Raw genomic sequence first — 15,371 nt, forward strand, 5'->3', positions numbered from 1 at the left:
ACACTGGTTATTTATTTTTAAATATTACTTTTTTTTTTTGCCTTTCTTTTTTCTATCTCACGTAAATTATCCACTGGTATTTGTAATTTTTTAAATTTTTTAATTTGTTTTTACTCGTTCATCGTTGCAGCAGCAGATTAAAATACAAAAACATAATATCACAAATTTCGATATAGAAATTTGTGAAATAATTATTTCAATCAACACCAAAAGTTAAAGATTAATTATTTAAAAAAAAAAAAAATAACATTTAGCTTTAATTTTATTAATGAATAATTTTGATATAAAATAATACAAATATTTTTATTTAAATAATAATTTATAAAACAGAAAATTTAATGTATATAAAAAATAAAAATAATAATGCTAAGGTGAAAGCCGAGAAGAAGAAGGTGAGCGTTACCGCGCGACTGTCCGATCGGTCTCTTCGAGGCTGTTGAGACAAGAAATACACAAGAAAAACGTTGCTCTCTTCCCCACCGGTAAGCTACTCTCATATAATACCACGTTACTTTCACAAAATTTATTTGCCCCCCGTGTCTTTAAATCAAATTGTAAATATATCATCAACAATAATAATACTAAAATCATAAATAGTTACAAATTTTAAAATTAAAAAAAAAAAAAAAACGATACATCTTATTCACTTGTTGTTTAAAATGCTTGTGGTATGTGAAAAATATCAAATGGCTTCTTCTTATTCTTCTTATTCTTCTTCTTCGTTTTCTTCTTCGTCTTTTATAGAAAAATGAAAAAAAAAAAAAAAAAAAAAAATCAACTTGCCATCAACTCTTTTGTGTAGGTGGAAATTAAAATAAAAATTTATATTTTATTTTACATTAAACAACTATTTTAATATCCTTGTTGAACAAGGGTCGATGATTCTTCAAGGTCCCATTAAAACCTTGATAAAAAATCTTGATTTTTTTTTTTTTTTTCATTTGTTTTGTCATATTTTTTAATATTATTATCAAATTAATACTTTATTGACGATCTTTAGTCAAGTTCAATGATTCACCTTGATCACCACCACCACCACCAATAACAGATGATTGAATTGTTAACTGTTGTTGTTGTTGTTTATTACATGAACGATTTGACATATCCAACATTGCACCAAAATCAGGACGTACACTTGATATTGATAACTCTTCAGCAGTTGTAAAATCAGTTGGTCTATTTGGTTTACTTATTTGTTCAACAGAATGATCAATTTTTTTCAATCTTTCTTTTATTAAATTATTATCATCAATTGATGATGTGTATGATGATTTTGTTAAATCACTTGGTGTATAATCATTTTTTCTATCTGACATAATATCTTGTATTGTTGGTGTTGTTGTTGTTGTTGTTGATGTTGATGTTGATGATGATGTTGATGATACATTTTTAGCAAATGGACCAAGAAGATTTGCAATATTTCTAGCATAAACATTTGTTGATGCTTTTGATAATTCTTCAAATGAAAAACCAGGAAATTTAACAATATCTGATGGTGAAAAATGTGATGATAATTTATTAATATCAGAAAATTGTGATAAATGTTGTGGTAAATCAATTGGAAATTGTGATAATGTTGCACCAAGTTTATCAAGTGCTTCAGCTGTTAATGGTGCATTCATTTTACTTAAATCAATTTTATTATGTTCATAATCATTTTTAGTATTGTTGCTATTATTATTATTATTATTTATATTATTTTTTAATGATACAGTTAATTCACCACTTCTAAATGTTGGTGGTAAATTACTGCTATCATGTTTAATATTTCTTGTATCTTTTAACATTAATTCATCATGTTCTTTTTTATCACGTAAAGATATTGTTGCTTGTTGATGATTATTATAATGTTTTGTTATTGAACTTGTTATTGTTGTATCTGGTTTAAAATTTATTGGTGCTAAAAATACATTATTTGATGATACACCAGGTGTTTGTGCAAGTGATTCAGATAACTGACTCATTTGTGTATGAGATGATGATGATGATGGTTCATCTTTTGAACCTGGTAATATCATTTCACGTATAACATCCCAATAACCAGTACCATTAACACGTTGTCTACCTGGTAATTTTGATGCCAATGAATTTTTTAAACGTTCCAAATATGTTGTTGTACTATTGAAATTTTTTTTAAAATCAATACCACCCTCACTACGATAATAATCAATGCATTTTTTAATTTCATCAAGTGAATCTTGTGATATAAATGGCTCTTGTGTTATTGTATAACTCAATAACATTGGACGTGGATATTCATGTGGACGATTTTCTGGTGGTGGCATTGACCAAAATACATTAAAATTTGATTCGTAACAACTTGCATCAGCATGATATGGAGAACAAATAAGACCAACACAAGGTGTATAACCATTGTCACTTGGTCCTTTCATTTTAATTTGATAATCAAGCTGATAATCAACATCTCGCAATGATGGTGCAGCATGTAATCTGTGTGAATGATACCAACCAACAAGTATAACTCTTTGCCATTCCATTGCTTTAGCTATTTCAGCTTCAACCATTGAAGCTGATGTCTTGTCTTTTCCAGCATAACGACAAGGAAATGCATTTGTTATTGACAATGCTAAAATATTAATTTAATATAATCTAATATCAATAATCTAATTAATTTGTTGATTAACTTACTGTGAGAATTTATGTCCCAATGACCACCAAGATATCCACATACTTCTTTATCCATTAAATGACAATGAAGATCAACAACAAGAGCTGCTGTTGTTGATATTGTTACTGAAAATGGTTGAATTTTTCCCATTGTACTGAATGATGTTAATTCAACCATTGTACTCATATCCCTTGAAATTTAAATATGAAAATTAATTATTATTTTAATTTACATTTACCCAATTCATTTCAAACTTACATTGCATGACTTCTTATTCCAAGATTTGCATGTTTTACTGGTACTCGTACAATTGGCGATTGATTTATTTGAGGTTTTTCTTGAATTTCTTCAATTGTTGTTTCACTTGACACATCCATTGTTTAGGATTTTTTTTTGCTCATCTAATTTATATCAAAACAAATAGATATATAATTATTATTTGAAATATCAATTTATAAATATCAACATGTCAAATCTTGTTGTCAAAATAATGCTCACTATATTATTATTTATTATTATTATTGTTATTTGTTTACTATTTGTTTAAGTGTGTGTGTGTGCATGTTTTACTATAGATGAAAGTCTGTAGCTTTTGAGGAGAGATGGCGTCATACGATTTTTCCATGGTAAAGATTTAAATTGATTTAAAAATATATTCGATCGTGTGTGTTTAGTGTGTTATGATAAAATTGATTGATTGGAACTATGTACAGGACCTTTTGAAATTGATAATTTGATTCTCATCAAGTGGTGCATCAGGTTGAGCTGATGAATCAATACTCAAATCATCAAGTCAATTATTATTATTAAATAATATTTTGATAATAATAGTTATAGGTGTTTTTTTTTATTTAGACTGTTGAGTATGGATCTGATGGATCTGATTAAAATGTGTGTCACCCTTCTTACTTATATGATATGTTAACACACAATAATAAAAAACTTTTTTGTAAAGCAACGCGCGCAGAAATCAATGGTATTAAGAATTTTTTTTCCTCTCCCTCAAGACTTGCGCTAACGTTACTATTAAAAATAATAAAAATAAATAGTACACTATTTTTTTGAGATAAAAAAAAAAATCATCACAGTGAAATTAAATTGAAAAATATCAAAAAATAGTTGAATATAGTTGATTAAAAATGTGTACATATTGTTATTGATTCAATAAATTTGAATAATAACAATAAATATAAATAATTATTGAAATAATCCAAGAATGGATGAAAATTTAAGTCGTGGATACGTTCAATTGAGTAAAGCCAGAGGAATGAATGAATTTAAATTCAACAATGATTTTGCCCACATAACACCACCAGTGGATCGTTATAATTTTATTTATTTTTCTCTTGTTCTTGCTGGTGTTGGATTTCTTTTGCCTTACAACAGGTAAATCAATAAAAAAAAATTAAATAAATTTATAATAATAATAATAATGATTTTTTTGTGATTGCAGTTTTGTGATTGCAGTTGACTATTTTCAAGCTCGTTATCCAGGCACAACAGTTATATTTGACATGTCAATAGTCTACATAACAATGGCATTTGTTTCAGTATGTGCAAATAATATATTGATTGAAACAGTATCATTAAATACTAGAATAACATTTGGCTATTTGGTATCAGTTGTTACATTAAATTTTGTTGTTGTATCAGAAATATGGTGGGAATTTTTTGGTATGGCAACATCATATACAATAAATTTAATAGCTGTTGCTGTTGTATCTGTTGGTTGTACAATTCAACAATCAAGTTTTTATGGTTACACATCAATGCTACCAAGTCGTTATACACAAGCTGTTATGGCTGGTGAAAGTGCTGCTGGTTTTTGGGTATCAATTAGTAGAATATTAACAAAATCATTAGTTGCTGATGAACGTGGTAATACATCAATGTTTTTTGCATTATCAATAATATCAATATGTTTATGTTCAGTTCTACATCGTATTGTTAGAAAAACTGAATTTGTACAATTTTACATAACAATGTGTCAAGAAAAAAATAAAATAACACTTGAACCAACTGAAGATGTTGGATTAATGGATCCACTTGATCAAACATCAAATATTGATGGACAAAATAATAAAGGACAATATGGAATATTAAAATTACAAACAAGTCCATTACAAGATTCATCATCGTCAACAGCAGCAGCAGCAACAACAACAACAAATGATTCAGCATTTTCATTTAGTAATCCAGTTTATGAACCAAATGGTCCATCAATTTGTGTTGATACTACTGCTGCTGCTGCTGCTGCTGGACCAACTTATAAAGTTGAAGATGTTGTTATAATACGTGGTTCATATGGTAGTCAGGGTAATGTAAATAAACCATGGTCAGGAATAAAAAAAGGTTTAATGGCACGTGCTGAAGTTGCTAAATTAATATTTCCATATATGGCAAGTATTGGTGTTGCATATTTTGTAACACTTTGTCTTTATCCAGGTATTGTTTCAGAAATAATATCATGTAAATTTAAATCATGGATGCCAGTTATACTTATGGCAACATTTAATGGTGCTGATTTACTTGGTAAAATATTAGCATCAATACCATATGAATGGACAAGAGGACAACTTGTTTATTTTTCAATAGCAAGAATAATATTGATACCATTATTTTTACTGTGTGCAATACCGAGACGTGCACCAGTATTATCTGGTGAAAGTTATCCATTATTGTTATCATGGTTGCTTGGTTTAACAAATGGAATTGTTGGTAGTGTACCAATGATTCAAGCACCAAGTAAAGTACCAGAACAACACAGAGAACTTGCTGGTAATATTATGACACTTTCATATACAACTGGACTTACTATTGGATCATTGTTGGCTTATATTCTTGATGATAGTTTAACTGATAATCTTGGTAGACCCATTACCATTAGACAAGTTTGTCCAAGAATACCAAGAACATTTAAAAATATATTTACAAATATAACAACAACAACAATTAAAACATCAACAACAACAACGACTCCACGTAGTTTAACTACGCTATTTGCTAATGCAACTCTTTCAACTTTTAAAAGCATCAACAAAATTCCAATACTCAAAACAACAACAACAACAACAGCAACAACTGCTATGACAACAATTGCATTGACAACAACAGCTGTTATTTCAAATACAACTGTTGCTGGAATTTTTGATGCTGCTAGTAATTCAAGCACCACCACCACCATGATGACTGATGTTGTTGCCAACATCACTTCAAGCATTAGCAATTCAATTCTTCCTCATTAATTTATTTATACCAATTAAATTTTATATATATATATATAAATTATTTGTCAATGTAAAAAAATTGTTATTAACACTGTTGGGATTTGTGAGGTAAATCAAATTGTTTTTTTTTTTTTTTTCCCTGGATTTGATCAACCTCTTTGATAGAGAGAGAGAAACAGTTAACAGAGAGAGTTGTATTTTTTTAAAACAAACAAAACTGAATTAAAAATGAGATTAATATAATATATATGTACATGCACAGAAATTGAACAGTTGATTTGAAAAAAAAAAATACAGAAGCCCTATATGTATATTAAAATAAAAATAATTTGTCAATTTAAATAAATTTATGAGCGCAAGACAAATAATTACAATTTAAGTAAATAAATTATTTCGTTACAACATATCTTCGTAAATTATATATATAGGTATATATTGTTTTTTGTTTTTAGTATTTAATGAACAATAAGCCCTACTTGTGAAAACATTAAAATTATTATATTATGCCAATAATAACAACAGGCATTATTAAATTATTCAAGTCGATATGTACAAATAAAATAAATCTACTTTGACTTATTAAATTATTTTTTTTGTTTGTTTGTTGATTATTGTTATGTTATTATGGAATTTATTTATCACAGTCGGAGCTTTTTAAGTGAGAATATTTAAGCTATTTGAGGTACTTGGCTGCCCAGTCTGTTCTTCCATGAACTCCACCACTTGGTCTTGAACTCACGACATTTCCAAAAAGACTTGATGATTGAAGAATTCCCTTGCTGCTTGGTTCTAAAATTGATTTCAAAAATTATTAATAATATATATTTATTTTGTATTGTAATATAATTTATTTACTTTGTGTTGAAAATAAATTTGAATATGGCATTCTGCCATTTGTCTCATATCTATTTCTCAATAAATATTGTTGTCTTGTTTGGCTATCAATACCATCACGATTATTCCAAAATTGTTCATTTAAATTATCATTTTTTTCCAATGATGGTGGTGCAACAATACCATTTAGCAATAATCTTGTTCTTCCAACTTCAACATCACCATTTCTAAATAAACAAATGACAAAAAAACAAAGGAAAAAATCAAGAAACCAAACGAAAAAAAAACAACAAAAAAACAACAACAATGACAACAATAAATAGTGTTAATAGTCTATAATGATGATATTATTTAATAAATACAATATTAAACATCAGATAATAAATTATCATACAGATGTTGAACAAGCATAATTTTAAATTTTTTTGATGAATCAATAATAATACTATAAATACTATCAAGGAAGACATAAATATTATAATGATCATAAATACTTTGAATGGTATTATTGATATTATCAATTTTATCAATAATAATATTTAAAAAATTAAATGTTTCAATGGTAAATGATAAAGTCATGTCATCGTCATCGTCATCGTTATTTAAGGAATAATAATAGTGATCATCACCACAAGTGCATTTAAAATAACAAATGAGATATTGAATAAATTCATATTGTCCCATTGTCAAACAACCAATAATATATGTTGTAAAAATAAATATATAAACACATATTATAAACACAATTTGACGTCTTAATTTTCGGTACCTTGATGATAAATTTGTATTTTGTCCAGCAACATAACGTGCAACATTTAAATAATGTTGTTTTGCTGATAATTTTCTATGATTATTGTTATTGTTTTTATTATGATTACTTGATTGACTCAAATTACGAGTTGGTGGTGTTTCATTCCATCCTGGTGTTATCCAATTACCATTTAAATTTTTTGTTGTTTGATTTTTATTTTTATTTTGATCTAATCCAAATATTTCATTCCAACTGACACGATTTTCTTTACAAATATTATCTTGTCCAGTTTTTGTCAGTGTTTTATTTCTATTAAAAAAAAAACATATTTATCTTTTTATACAAATATTTATTTTACTTAACAGATAGTTTATTTGATTATTTTTTTATATTTTTATTTTTTTACCCAGAAGAATTTAATTCATCATCATAATCATTATCATCATTACCAACATCTTGATCCCAGCTTTGTTTTTTATTATTATTTAATAATGGTAATACTGGTTGTACTTGAATTTGAACTGGTGCTATTTTATCAGTTGATCTGTTGATTAGCAATAAAATTAATTTACATGAAATATAAATATTAATTTGAACTATACCTTGATACAACAATTGTTCTATTAAAGGTGTCTTGATTAAAATTTACATTTGTAGTTGGAAAATTAACTTTGTTCATCAATAATTCACGTTGAGAATTACCAATTTTTCTACTACTACTCATAACACGATTTGCATTGTTTACTTGAAAATATGGATACCTTATAATGAAAAGCATAAAAATTAGATCTTTAACAATGAAAAAAAAAAATAAAATAAAATAAAATAAAACCTTAATGATTGTTGTGCAGTTGGTCTTTTTAATGGATTCCATTCCAACATGTCTTCCATAAATACAATGGCTTCTTGACTAGCATTTGGTATGATATTTTTTAATGGAGTTTTTGGTAATACTGGAAATTTAAAATTCATTGCAGCAGCAAGTTGATAACCATCTGGCCAATCATCTTTATCTGGTGTTCCAATGATAGCACATATTTTAAATATTTCATCAATTTCTGATTTACCAGGAAATAATGGTCTAAATGTATATAGCTCAGCCATAATACAACCAACAGCCCATATGTCTATTGGACTATTGTATGTTGTTGAATGAAGCAACACTTCTGGTGCTCTGTACCATCTTGTTGATACATAATCAGTGTATGGTGGTCTTGATCTTATTTCACGTGCTAATCCAAAATCAGCAATTTTAACTAATTCTGGTCCCATGCATAGTAAATTTTCTGGTTTCATATCACGATGAAAAAAGCCATGTTTGTGCATAAATGATAAACCTTGAAGTACTTGAAATATCATATTTCTTACAACTGGCTCAGGAAATAATTTATCTCTTGAAAATTAAATTTATCAAAATTAAATTAATGTTAAATTATTTATATGTATATTAAATTAATTACAAATTACCTGTCTTTCATAAGTTGATATAAATTTTCTTTCATATATTCAAAGACAAAATAAAGTACATCATTTTCTCTAATGACCTCTTTTAGTTTAACGACATTTGCATGGCTCAATTTTTTTAATGACTAAAAATATAATAATAATAATTATAATTATTGTTTATTATTAATAAATTTAAAAGCTTAAATATTATTACTTTAACTTCACGAAGATTCATGGCTTCTTCCCAGGAATAATATTTTCTTTTCATTCTTTTGATGGCAACTTTTTCACCAGTGTCAACACGTTGACCAAGTACAACTGATCCAAATGTTCCATCACCCAATTGATTAAGTGTTATGTATCTATTCATTTTCATTTACTTTTTAATTTTTCAATCCAAATTTTGAAAAAAAAAAAAATTCAATTCTTTTGCTCGAGGTCAATGATTATTTCTTCGTCGAGTTTTTCTTTTGAAAGTTAATGACAGTAAACAATTTTTTTTCATGTTACTATATTGGAAAGAAAAGAAAAAAAAAACAAATAAAACTTTAAGTTATTATTATTGTTATTAATAATTAATTAATTGAAATACAATATTTTTTTCTTTTTCTTGAAGCTATTAAATTATCATTATTATAATTTGGGTCATGGACTCATGGTAAATTTTCTTTACTTGAAAATAAAAAATCAACAACTACCATTATAGCTATATATAAGTTATAAAAGTTTTTGAATAATTCAACTATAGCCTAGTTGTATTATAGACTAGAGAAAATAACTGTGATAAAAAAAGAAATAAAAACATAAACTTGTGACATTTTAGACACCTGCAAAGTTTTTATATATTTTTGTACTCAATTAAATTTTATAGCTTTTTTTTTCTATTGATTTTTTTGTCTCAATATTGATTTGTTTTTTCGTAAATTTAATAAAAATATATTATTCAAAATTAAGTGTAAAAGACTTGTGCACGCAATAGAAAATTGTTTATCGATTTAACACGTTTCTTAGAAACACAAATTATTTTTATTTTTCTATCCATTTGTCTTTTATTTTTTCCTTGGCTATTTTGTAGTTAAAATTTTATCTATTAAATAACGTTGTCTTTAATAATAATAGTAAAATGCTTAAAACACCTTGAGGATTTTATTTTGTTCTTGCATTGATAAATTAGCATAGACTTAACAATTGCATGCAGTTAATTTATCTTTCTCAAATCCGGCACGCAAACATTTTAAACATTTCTTTTGATCTATATATTTTTATTTACAATATTAATTATGAAACAAGGTCTCTGAAAATGTCCTTCAAATTTCAATACTTGACACTTTTTTATATCATTTATTTTTGGTAAAAAAAAATTCACAAGTTTGTTGATTTTTTTTTTTTTTTTAAACAAATTTAGATGAACAAATATTTTTTAAAATAATATACCTGAATTAATTGATAACAAATGTATATAAATATTTTTTTTTTTTTTTTGATATAATATAAGTAATATTGTAATTTAAATTTTTAATGTTTATTTAATTATAAGAACCTTTCTTCACCATAGTCAGTGGCGAACTGTTGAACTGTTGGTTAACACAAAATCACGTATCCATGACAACTGTTTTATAAATATACTCTAGATATATATTTTTATAATTTCAACAAAATAAACGGGTACAATCAATATTAATTACCATGCATTAACACACAAAGTGTAAAACAAGTCAAAAATATAGAAATCAATGAAAATTTCGATTGAATAAATTATGGCTGTTCTCTTTTCTTTAGCTTCATATTTTTATTTATAAATATTAGTATCTCATTGACAATTTATTCATGTATACTTTTTAAAAATAATAATAATAATTTGTTAACGTAATAAAACAATTAATGATTTTTAGAAAAATTATGAAAGATTAAAATTAATCAGTAATATTTCAACTACAAATTGATAAAATTAGTTTCATTTAGTTTCAAGATAAAAAACAAATTGGCCTGAATTAAAATTAACATTTTAAAAATTGAGCTTTTGTAAAATATATTTGTTTTTTTGTAAATAAATTGTAGATAAATGATTAATTTATCAATATATAAATCAACGAGCTAATAATTTAACTTAACTATAATATGTGCGTATATTTTTTTTTCTAAAAAATCAATTAAACATATTTTTTTTTTTAACAAATAAAATGTACAATTTTAATAATATTTACAAATAACTCGAAATATCGAGTAAATATTAATTTAAAAATTTTACTTATTTAATAATCACATTGTGTATAAAGTATTTCATGATTTAAATGAAAATAAACCAGCTCGTTTATATGCAACAAAATAATCATGATATGTCATCAAATCATAAATTGATTGGCTTTTAATTTCAATCAAATTTCGTCCAATTATTTGGTGATTTGACAGTTGACGTTGCAAATGATGTGCCAAATACATCATCAAGATTTCCACTTGGTTCATTGTCATTGTCTTTATTTTTTTGTTTTGTTGTTGTTGATGATGATGATGATGAACAATTTTCCAGATTAAAATTATTAAAGTCTAAACCGTATTCTTGTAGTAGATCAAAATCACCACGTTTATCCTCAATGATGTCATTGTTGTTGTTGCTGCTGTTGTTTTTGTTGTTATTGGAGGTGGTGGTGGTGGTAGTAGCATTATACGGTAAAAAATATGGATAAAGTGGATTACTCATACCTTCACCAGACTGTTGTATATGCAATGATTGTGACATTTGTCGTTGTTGGCTTACAAATGATTTTGAAAGTAGTGGATCAAAATCATCATCACTATTTGTTGAATCTAAACGTATCAAATCTTGTATGTCTGATGTTTCCTAAATTTAAAAAAACAAAATAAATAAAACAATTTATATTCATCAAATTAATTTTTATAAATAAAAACAACAATTACTTTCAAACACCCAGTGATAATGATACCAATTTCAACAAAAAAAAAAAAAAAAAAGCAGCATAAATTTAAAAAAGTGCAGTGTATTATATAAAAAATAATAAATAATAAATTACCTCAACATGTGCAGAGCAGGTATCAGAAAATACCGAGGAATTATTATGAATTCCAGTATTACAATCAATTGATGATAGCTTTGGTAATATTGGAATTGATATATTAATTTGACTAGTGTCAAATGGATCATTGCATTTATCATCATCATCATCATCATCATCAATAGCAACAACAACATCATCAATTGATTTAATAATATTATCAGCAAATTTATCATCATCATTACTATTATTATGAATAAATGAATTTATTGGATTCACATACTCATTGGATTTTAATTCCAATAATACACTTGATTCAATCAATGATTTATTTTTAATATTTATATTATCTAATGATTTTATTTCTATATTAATATTATTATTATTATTATTTAATGAATTATTTTTTAAAGCATTTAATGATGTTTTTGGTGGTACATGTGTCTTTGGATTTATAGCAACATCACTTGGATTAGGAATTGATGATGGGGAGCCATGTCGCAAACGCCCACTCCATGCAGGTCTCAAGCTGTCTAAACTTCGCACTGGTTTCAGCTGCAAATGTTTATTTTTTTTTTTCTTTTTGCGCACAAAACAACAACAACAACAACAACATCAACATCAACAACAAAAACAATAACAACAACAACAACAACAACAACAATTAAAGCTTATAATGTTTATATAATGAAATAAAATAAAAATAAATAGTTGACTTACAGTTCTGTCGACTGGTGGAGTATTTGGAAATATGACATCTTGAAGTTCATTCATTAAATCAATTTTTAAACGTTCTGGTGGTGTTTCTGGTGAGTCTAATTCTTCTGGTGAGCCAGAATTTAATGGTGAATATCTTTTTCGACTTGAAATTAAAATTATATTTTTGTTATAAATAATTTTATAATACCTATTATTATATATATCTTTACCTTGTATCTGGTACATTACTATTTCGTAAACGTAATTCTTTACGATATGATGTTGTTGCTGTTAGACCATTTGGTGATTTTGATCCTGTACCAAATATACTTGTTGTACGTCTATCAAGTGTTGGTGAACTTGGTGCTGATCTTGGTTGATGAAAACGATGACTATTTTCACTTCCTCCTACTCCTCTTGATGATTTACCTTTCCATTTTAATCCTTTGTATACTGTTTTCATATCTTTACCTTTATTTTTAACTGATTTAACAGCATTTTTCATTGCTGGATTTGCTTTATCTTTGACACTACGAAAAAATGCTGTACCTTCTTTTTTCATAGCACCAGTCCATTCACGATATTGTTGTATTATTTTATTACTTGTTTTATCAGAATAATTACATGCTTCCATTTCAAATTCATCAGAAAAACCAAGACCACAATTAAGCATATGTAAACGTTCTTCAATAAATTGTTGAAATATTTGTAATTCAAGCATTTTACGTAAAAATGGTTGCATTGAATATGGACGACTTTCAACAAATGCATTTTCATCAAATGTTATTCTTTCACCTTGTTGTAGTGTCAAGGCTTCACGATAACCAGCTGTTAATTGAACCAATGCACGTAAAAATGCACGTGATACACCGTCACCCAATAATGATGGTCGATTACGTAATGCTTTTCTTAAATTTGTTATCTATTTAAACAAACATAATAATAATAATATAGGTATAATAGATATGTATCATAAATTTTTCTTAAACTTACAACATCAACAGGAAGTGATTCTAGATCTTGAAATGGTGATTCAATGGAATTATTGTCAGCATCAAGTACAACAACATCACCTAAATCATTTTTATGTACACGTTCTAGTATTGTTGATGGTACACCAATTAAAAATGGCATTGGTGCTAATAAATAATCCATTAATGCTAGAGGTAAAACTGGTATGTATATATGTTGCCAAATCATTGGATATATCAATGCATTACATGCTTGTACACATGCACTTAGTCTTGATAATTTTTTAGATGTAAATATTATTCTTCTTTCATAAAGCATTGATGAAAATATTATCATCATATTGTGGGCGTCAACGGCACTATAATATTCCGTTAAATTTCTCTGTAAAAAATAATTTAATTATAAATAATAATAATGATGAATTATATTATATGAAAATTATTACATTTTCTGGAATACTGGGAAGTTGAAATTGTCGTGGACTTGAGCAAACATATGTCTGTAAAACAAAAAATAAAATAATTATCAAAAAATTTCTTATTAAAAATATACCTATATGATTTACAATATAAACTTACAATATTTGGCTCTGATATTGAAATAGTTACAGATGCTCCAGGCATTGGAACATTACTTGAATAAACATCACCAAGAAATTTTGGTAAATTTCCGCTGTTGCTACTTGCAACAAGTGTTGCAATATTATTTAATAATCTGTAAATATTTATTATTAATACGTAATTAAATATTTATATATTGTTAAATAAATATAATAATTACTTGTAAAACATTTCATGCCATGGCAATGAACTTAAAAGAACTAATGCAGTTTCTGTTTTTGGATCATGTCGACAAAATCCAAATGTCCATTTTGAATCAATGCTAGTCAGGACAAATGAAAAATGCTGAACAATTGAGCTTAAAAAAATAAAAATATAATTAATTAATTAAACTTTTACGTATGTATACCTATTTAAATAAACTTACTTTTCAAAATCACAGGGATATGCAAATTTTGGTACATTTTTAATAACTTCTTGGTCTGTAAAAGAGTCTGGATATTTTTGTAATATCCAAGCTGATTGTTCACCAACTGGAGCAGCAATTTCACAAAAACACTCATACAAATGTTTAACATTTTCTCTGTAACAAATGATAAATTAAAACATGTAAGTATGTATAATTTAAAAAAAAAAAAAAAAGATAAGTATTAAGTTGTCTTTGGGTTTATTTATCATGTGTAAATAATAGAGACATATCAACTGATAAGGAAAATAAAAATTTAATTATATATCCAACATGAATGATAAAATTATTAAATAAAATATATTACAATACTTAATTATAATTTAAAATTAAAATGTTTAACAAAAAAAATAAATATAGGTATAGGTATAAAATGACAAGTGAAAGTAATTGTTGATTCTTGAAACATATGACTGACAAGTTTACCTAAGTCTAGATCCCATTTTATAAATATGTATTATTATTTAATTAATTTATATATCACAGCATGTTTTATTATTAACAATAATATTAACGAGGCCTTTTAAATTATTTAGTAATTGACACATGAGGCTCAGACAAATAACACTGATCAACTGATTATTATTTATTATTTCAATTTTCAATTAATTCATGATGACACAATAAAAGTCAGATTATATTCTCTCTCGTTGGCACTTGGCACTGGCATGAACACACAGTTTCATTGAGATTTTGCAAAGGTGTATGTGTGTGTATGACTAATCGTCATCATCATCATCATCAACATCATCGTCATGGACCTTAGTGGGGAGCAA

General features: G+C 26.2%; 3 protein-coding genes across 4 annotated transcripts; 1 reads left to right on the forward strand and 2 right to left on the reverse strand.

Annotated features, from left to right (window-relative positions):
- Positions 1 to 3: 3 nt before the first annotated feature.
- LOC122847772 lies at positions 4 to 15,348 on the reverse strand. The gene is made up of 22 exons (XM_044145629.1): positions 15,022 to 15,348; positions 14,557 to 14,712; positions 14,350 to 14,487; positions 14,148 to 14,283; positions 14,015 to 14,068; positions 13,591 to 13,950; positions 12,828 to 13,519; positions 12,619 to 12,760; positions 11,261 to 11,726; positions 10,428 to 10,461; positions 9,102 to 9,249; positions 8,909 to 9,030; positions 8,274 to 8,834; positions 8,044 to 8,202; positions 7,891 to 7,985; positions 7,569 to 7,721; positions 6,748 to 6,900; positions 6,543 to 6,645; positions 5,589 to 5,862; positions 2,888 to 3,006; positions 2,650 to 2,819; positions 4 to 2,587 (listed from the first exon to the last, which is right to left on the reverse strand). The coding sequence occupies exons 1-22, from the start codon at positions 15,036 to 15,038 to the stop codon at positions 984 to 986; spliced, it is 5,856 nt and encodes a 1,951-aa protein (XP_044001564.1). The 5' UTR covers positions 15,039 to 15,348; the 3' UTR covers positions 4 to 983.
- On the forward strand, positions 3,317 to 6,443 carry LOC122860602 (equilibrative nucleoside transporter 4). Its single transcript, XM_044164493.1, has 2 exons — positions 3,317 to 4,015; positions 4,083 to 6,443. Exons 1-2 carry the CDS (start codon positions 3,846 to 3,848, stop codon positions 5,872 to 5,874), a joined length of 1,962 nt encoding a protein of 653 aa, XP_044020428.1. The 5' UTR covers positions 3,317 to 3,845; the 3' UTR covers positions 5,875 to 6,443.
- LOC122860603 (serine/threonine-protein kinase dyf-5-like) lies at positions 6,423 to 11,232 on the reverse strand. 2 transcript variants are annotated; one of them, XM_044164495.1, is made up of 9 exons: positions 10,322 to 11,191; positions 9,102 to 9,396; positions 8,909 to 9,030; positions 8,274 to 8,834; positions 8,044 to 8,202; positions 7,848 to 7,985; positions 7,460 to 7,750; positions 6,712 to 6,917; positions 6,423 to 6,645 (listed from the first exon to the last, which is right to left on the reverse strand). In XM_044164495.1, exons 2-9 carry the CDS (start codon positions 9,261 to 9,263, stop codon positions 6,530 to 6,532), a joined length of 1,755 nt encoding a protein of 584 aa, XP_044020430.1. In that variant the 5' UTR covers positions 9,264 to 9,396; positions 10,322 to 11,191; the 3' UTR covers positions 6,423 to 6,529. The 2 variants fall into 2 exon arrangements, with proteins under 2 accessions (XP_044020430.1, XP_044020429.1); XM_044164494.1 differs by lacking the exon at positions 6,423 to 6,645 and having other exon boundaries at positions 6,802 to 7,750; positions 10,322 to 11,232.
- Positions 15,349 to 15,371: the final 23 nt, after the last annotated feature.

Source organism: Aphidius gifuensis, linkage group LG1, assembly GCF_014905175.1.
Source record: "Aphidius gifuensis isolate YNYX2018 linkage group LG1, ASM1490517v1, whole genome shotgun sequence".
NCBI lineage: Eukaryota > Metazoa > Arthropoda > Insecta > Hymenoptera > Braconidae > Aphidius > Aphidius gifuensis.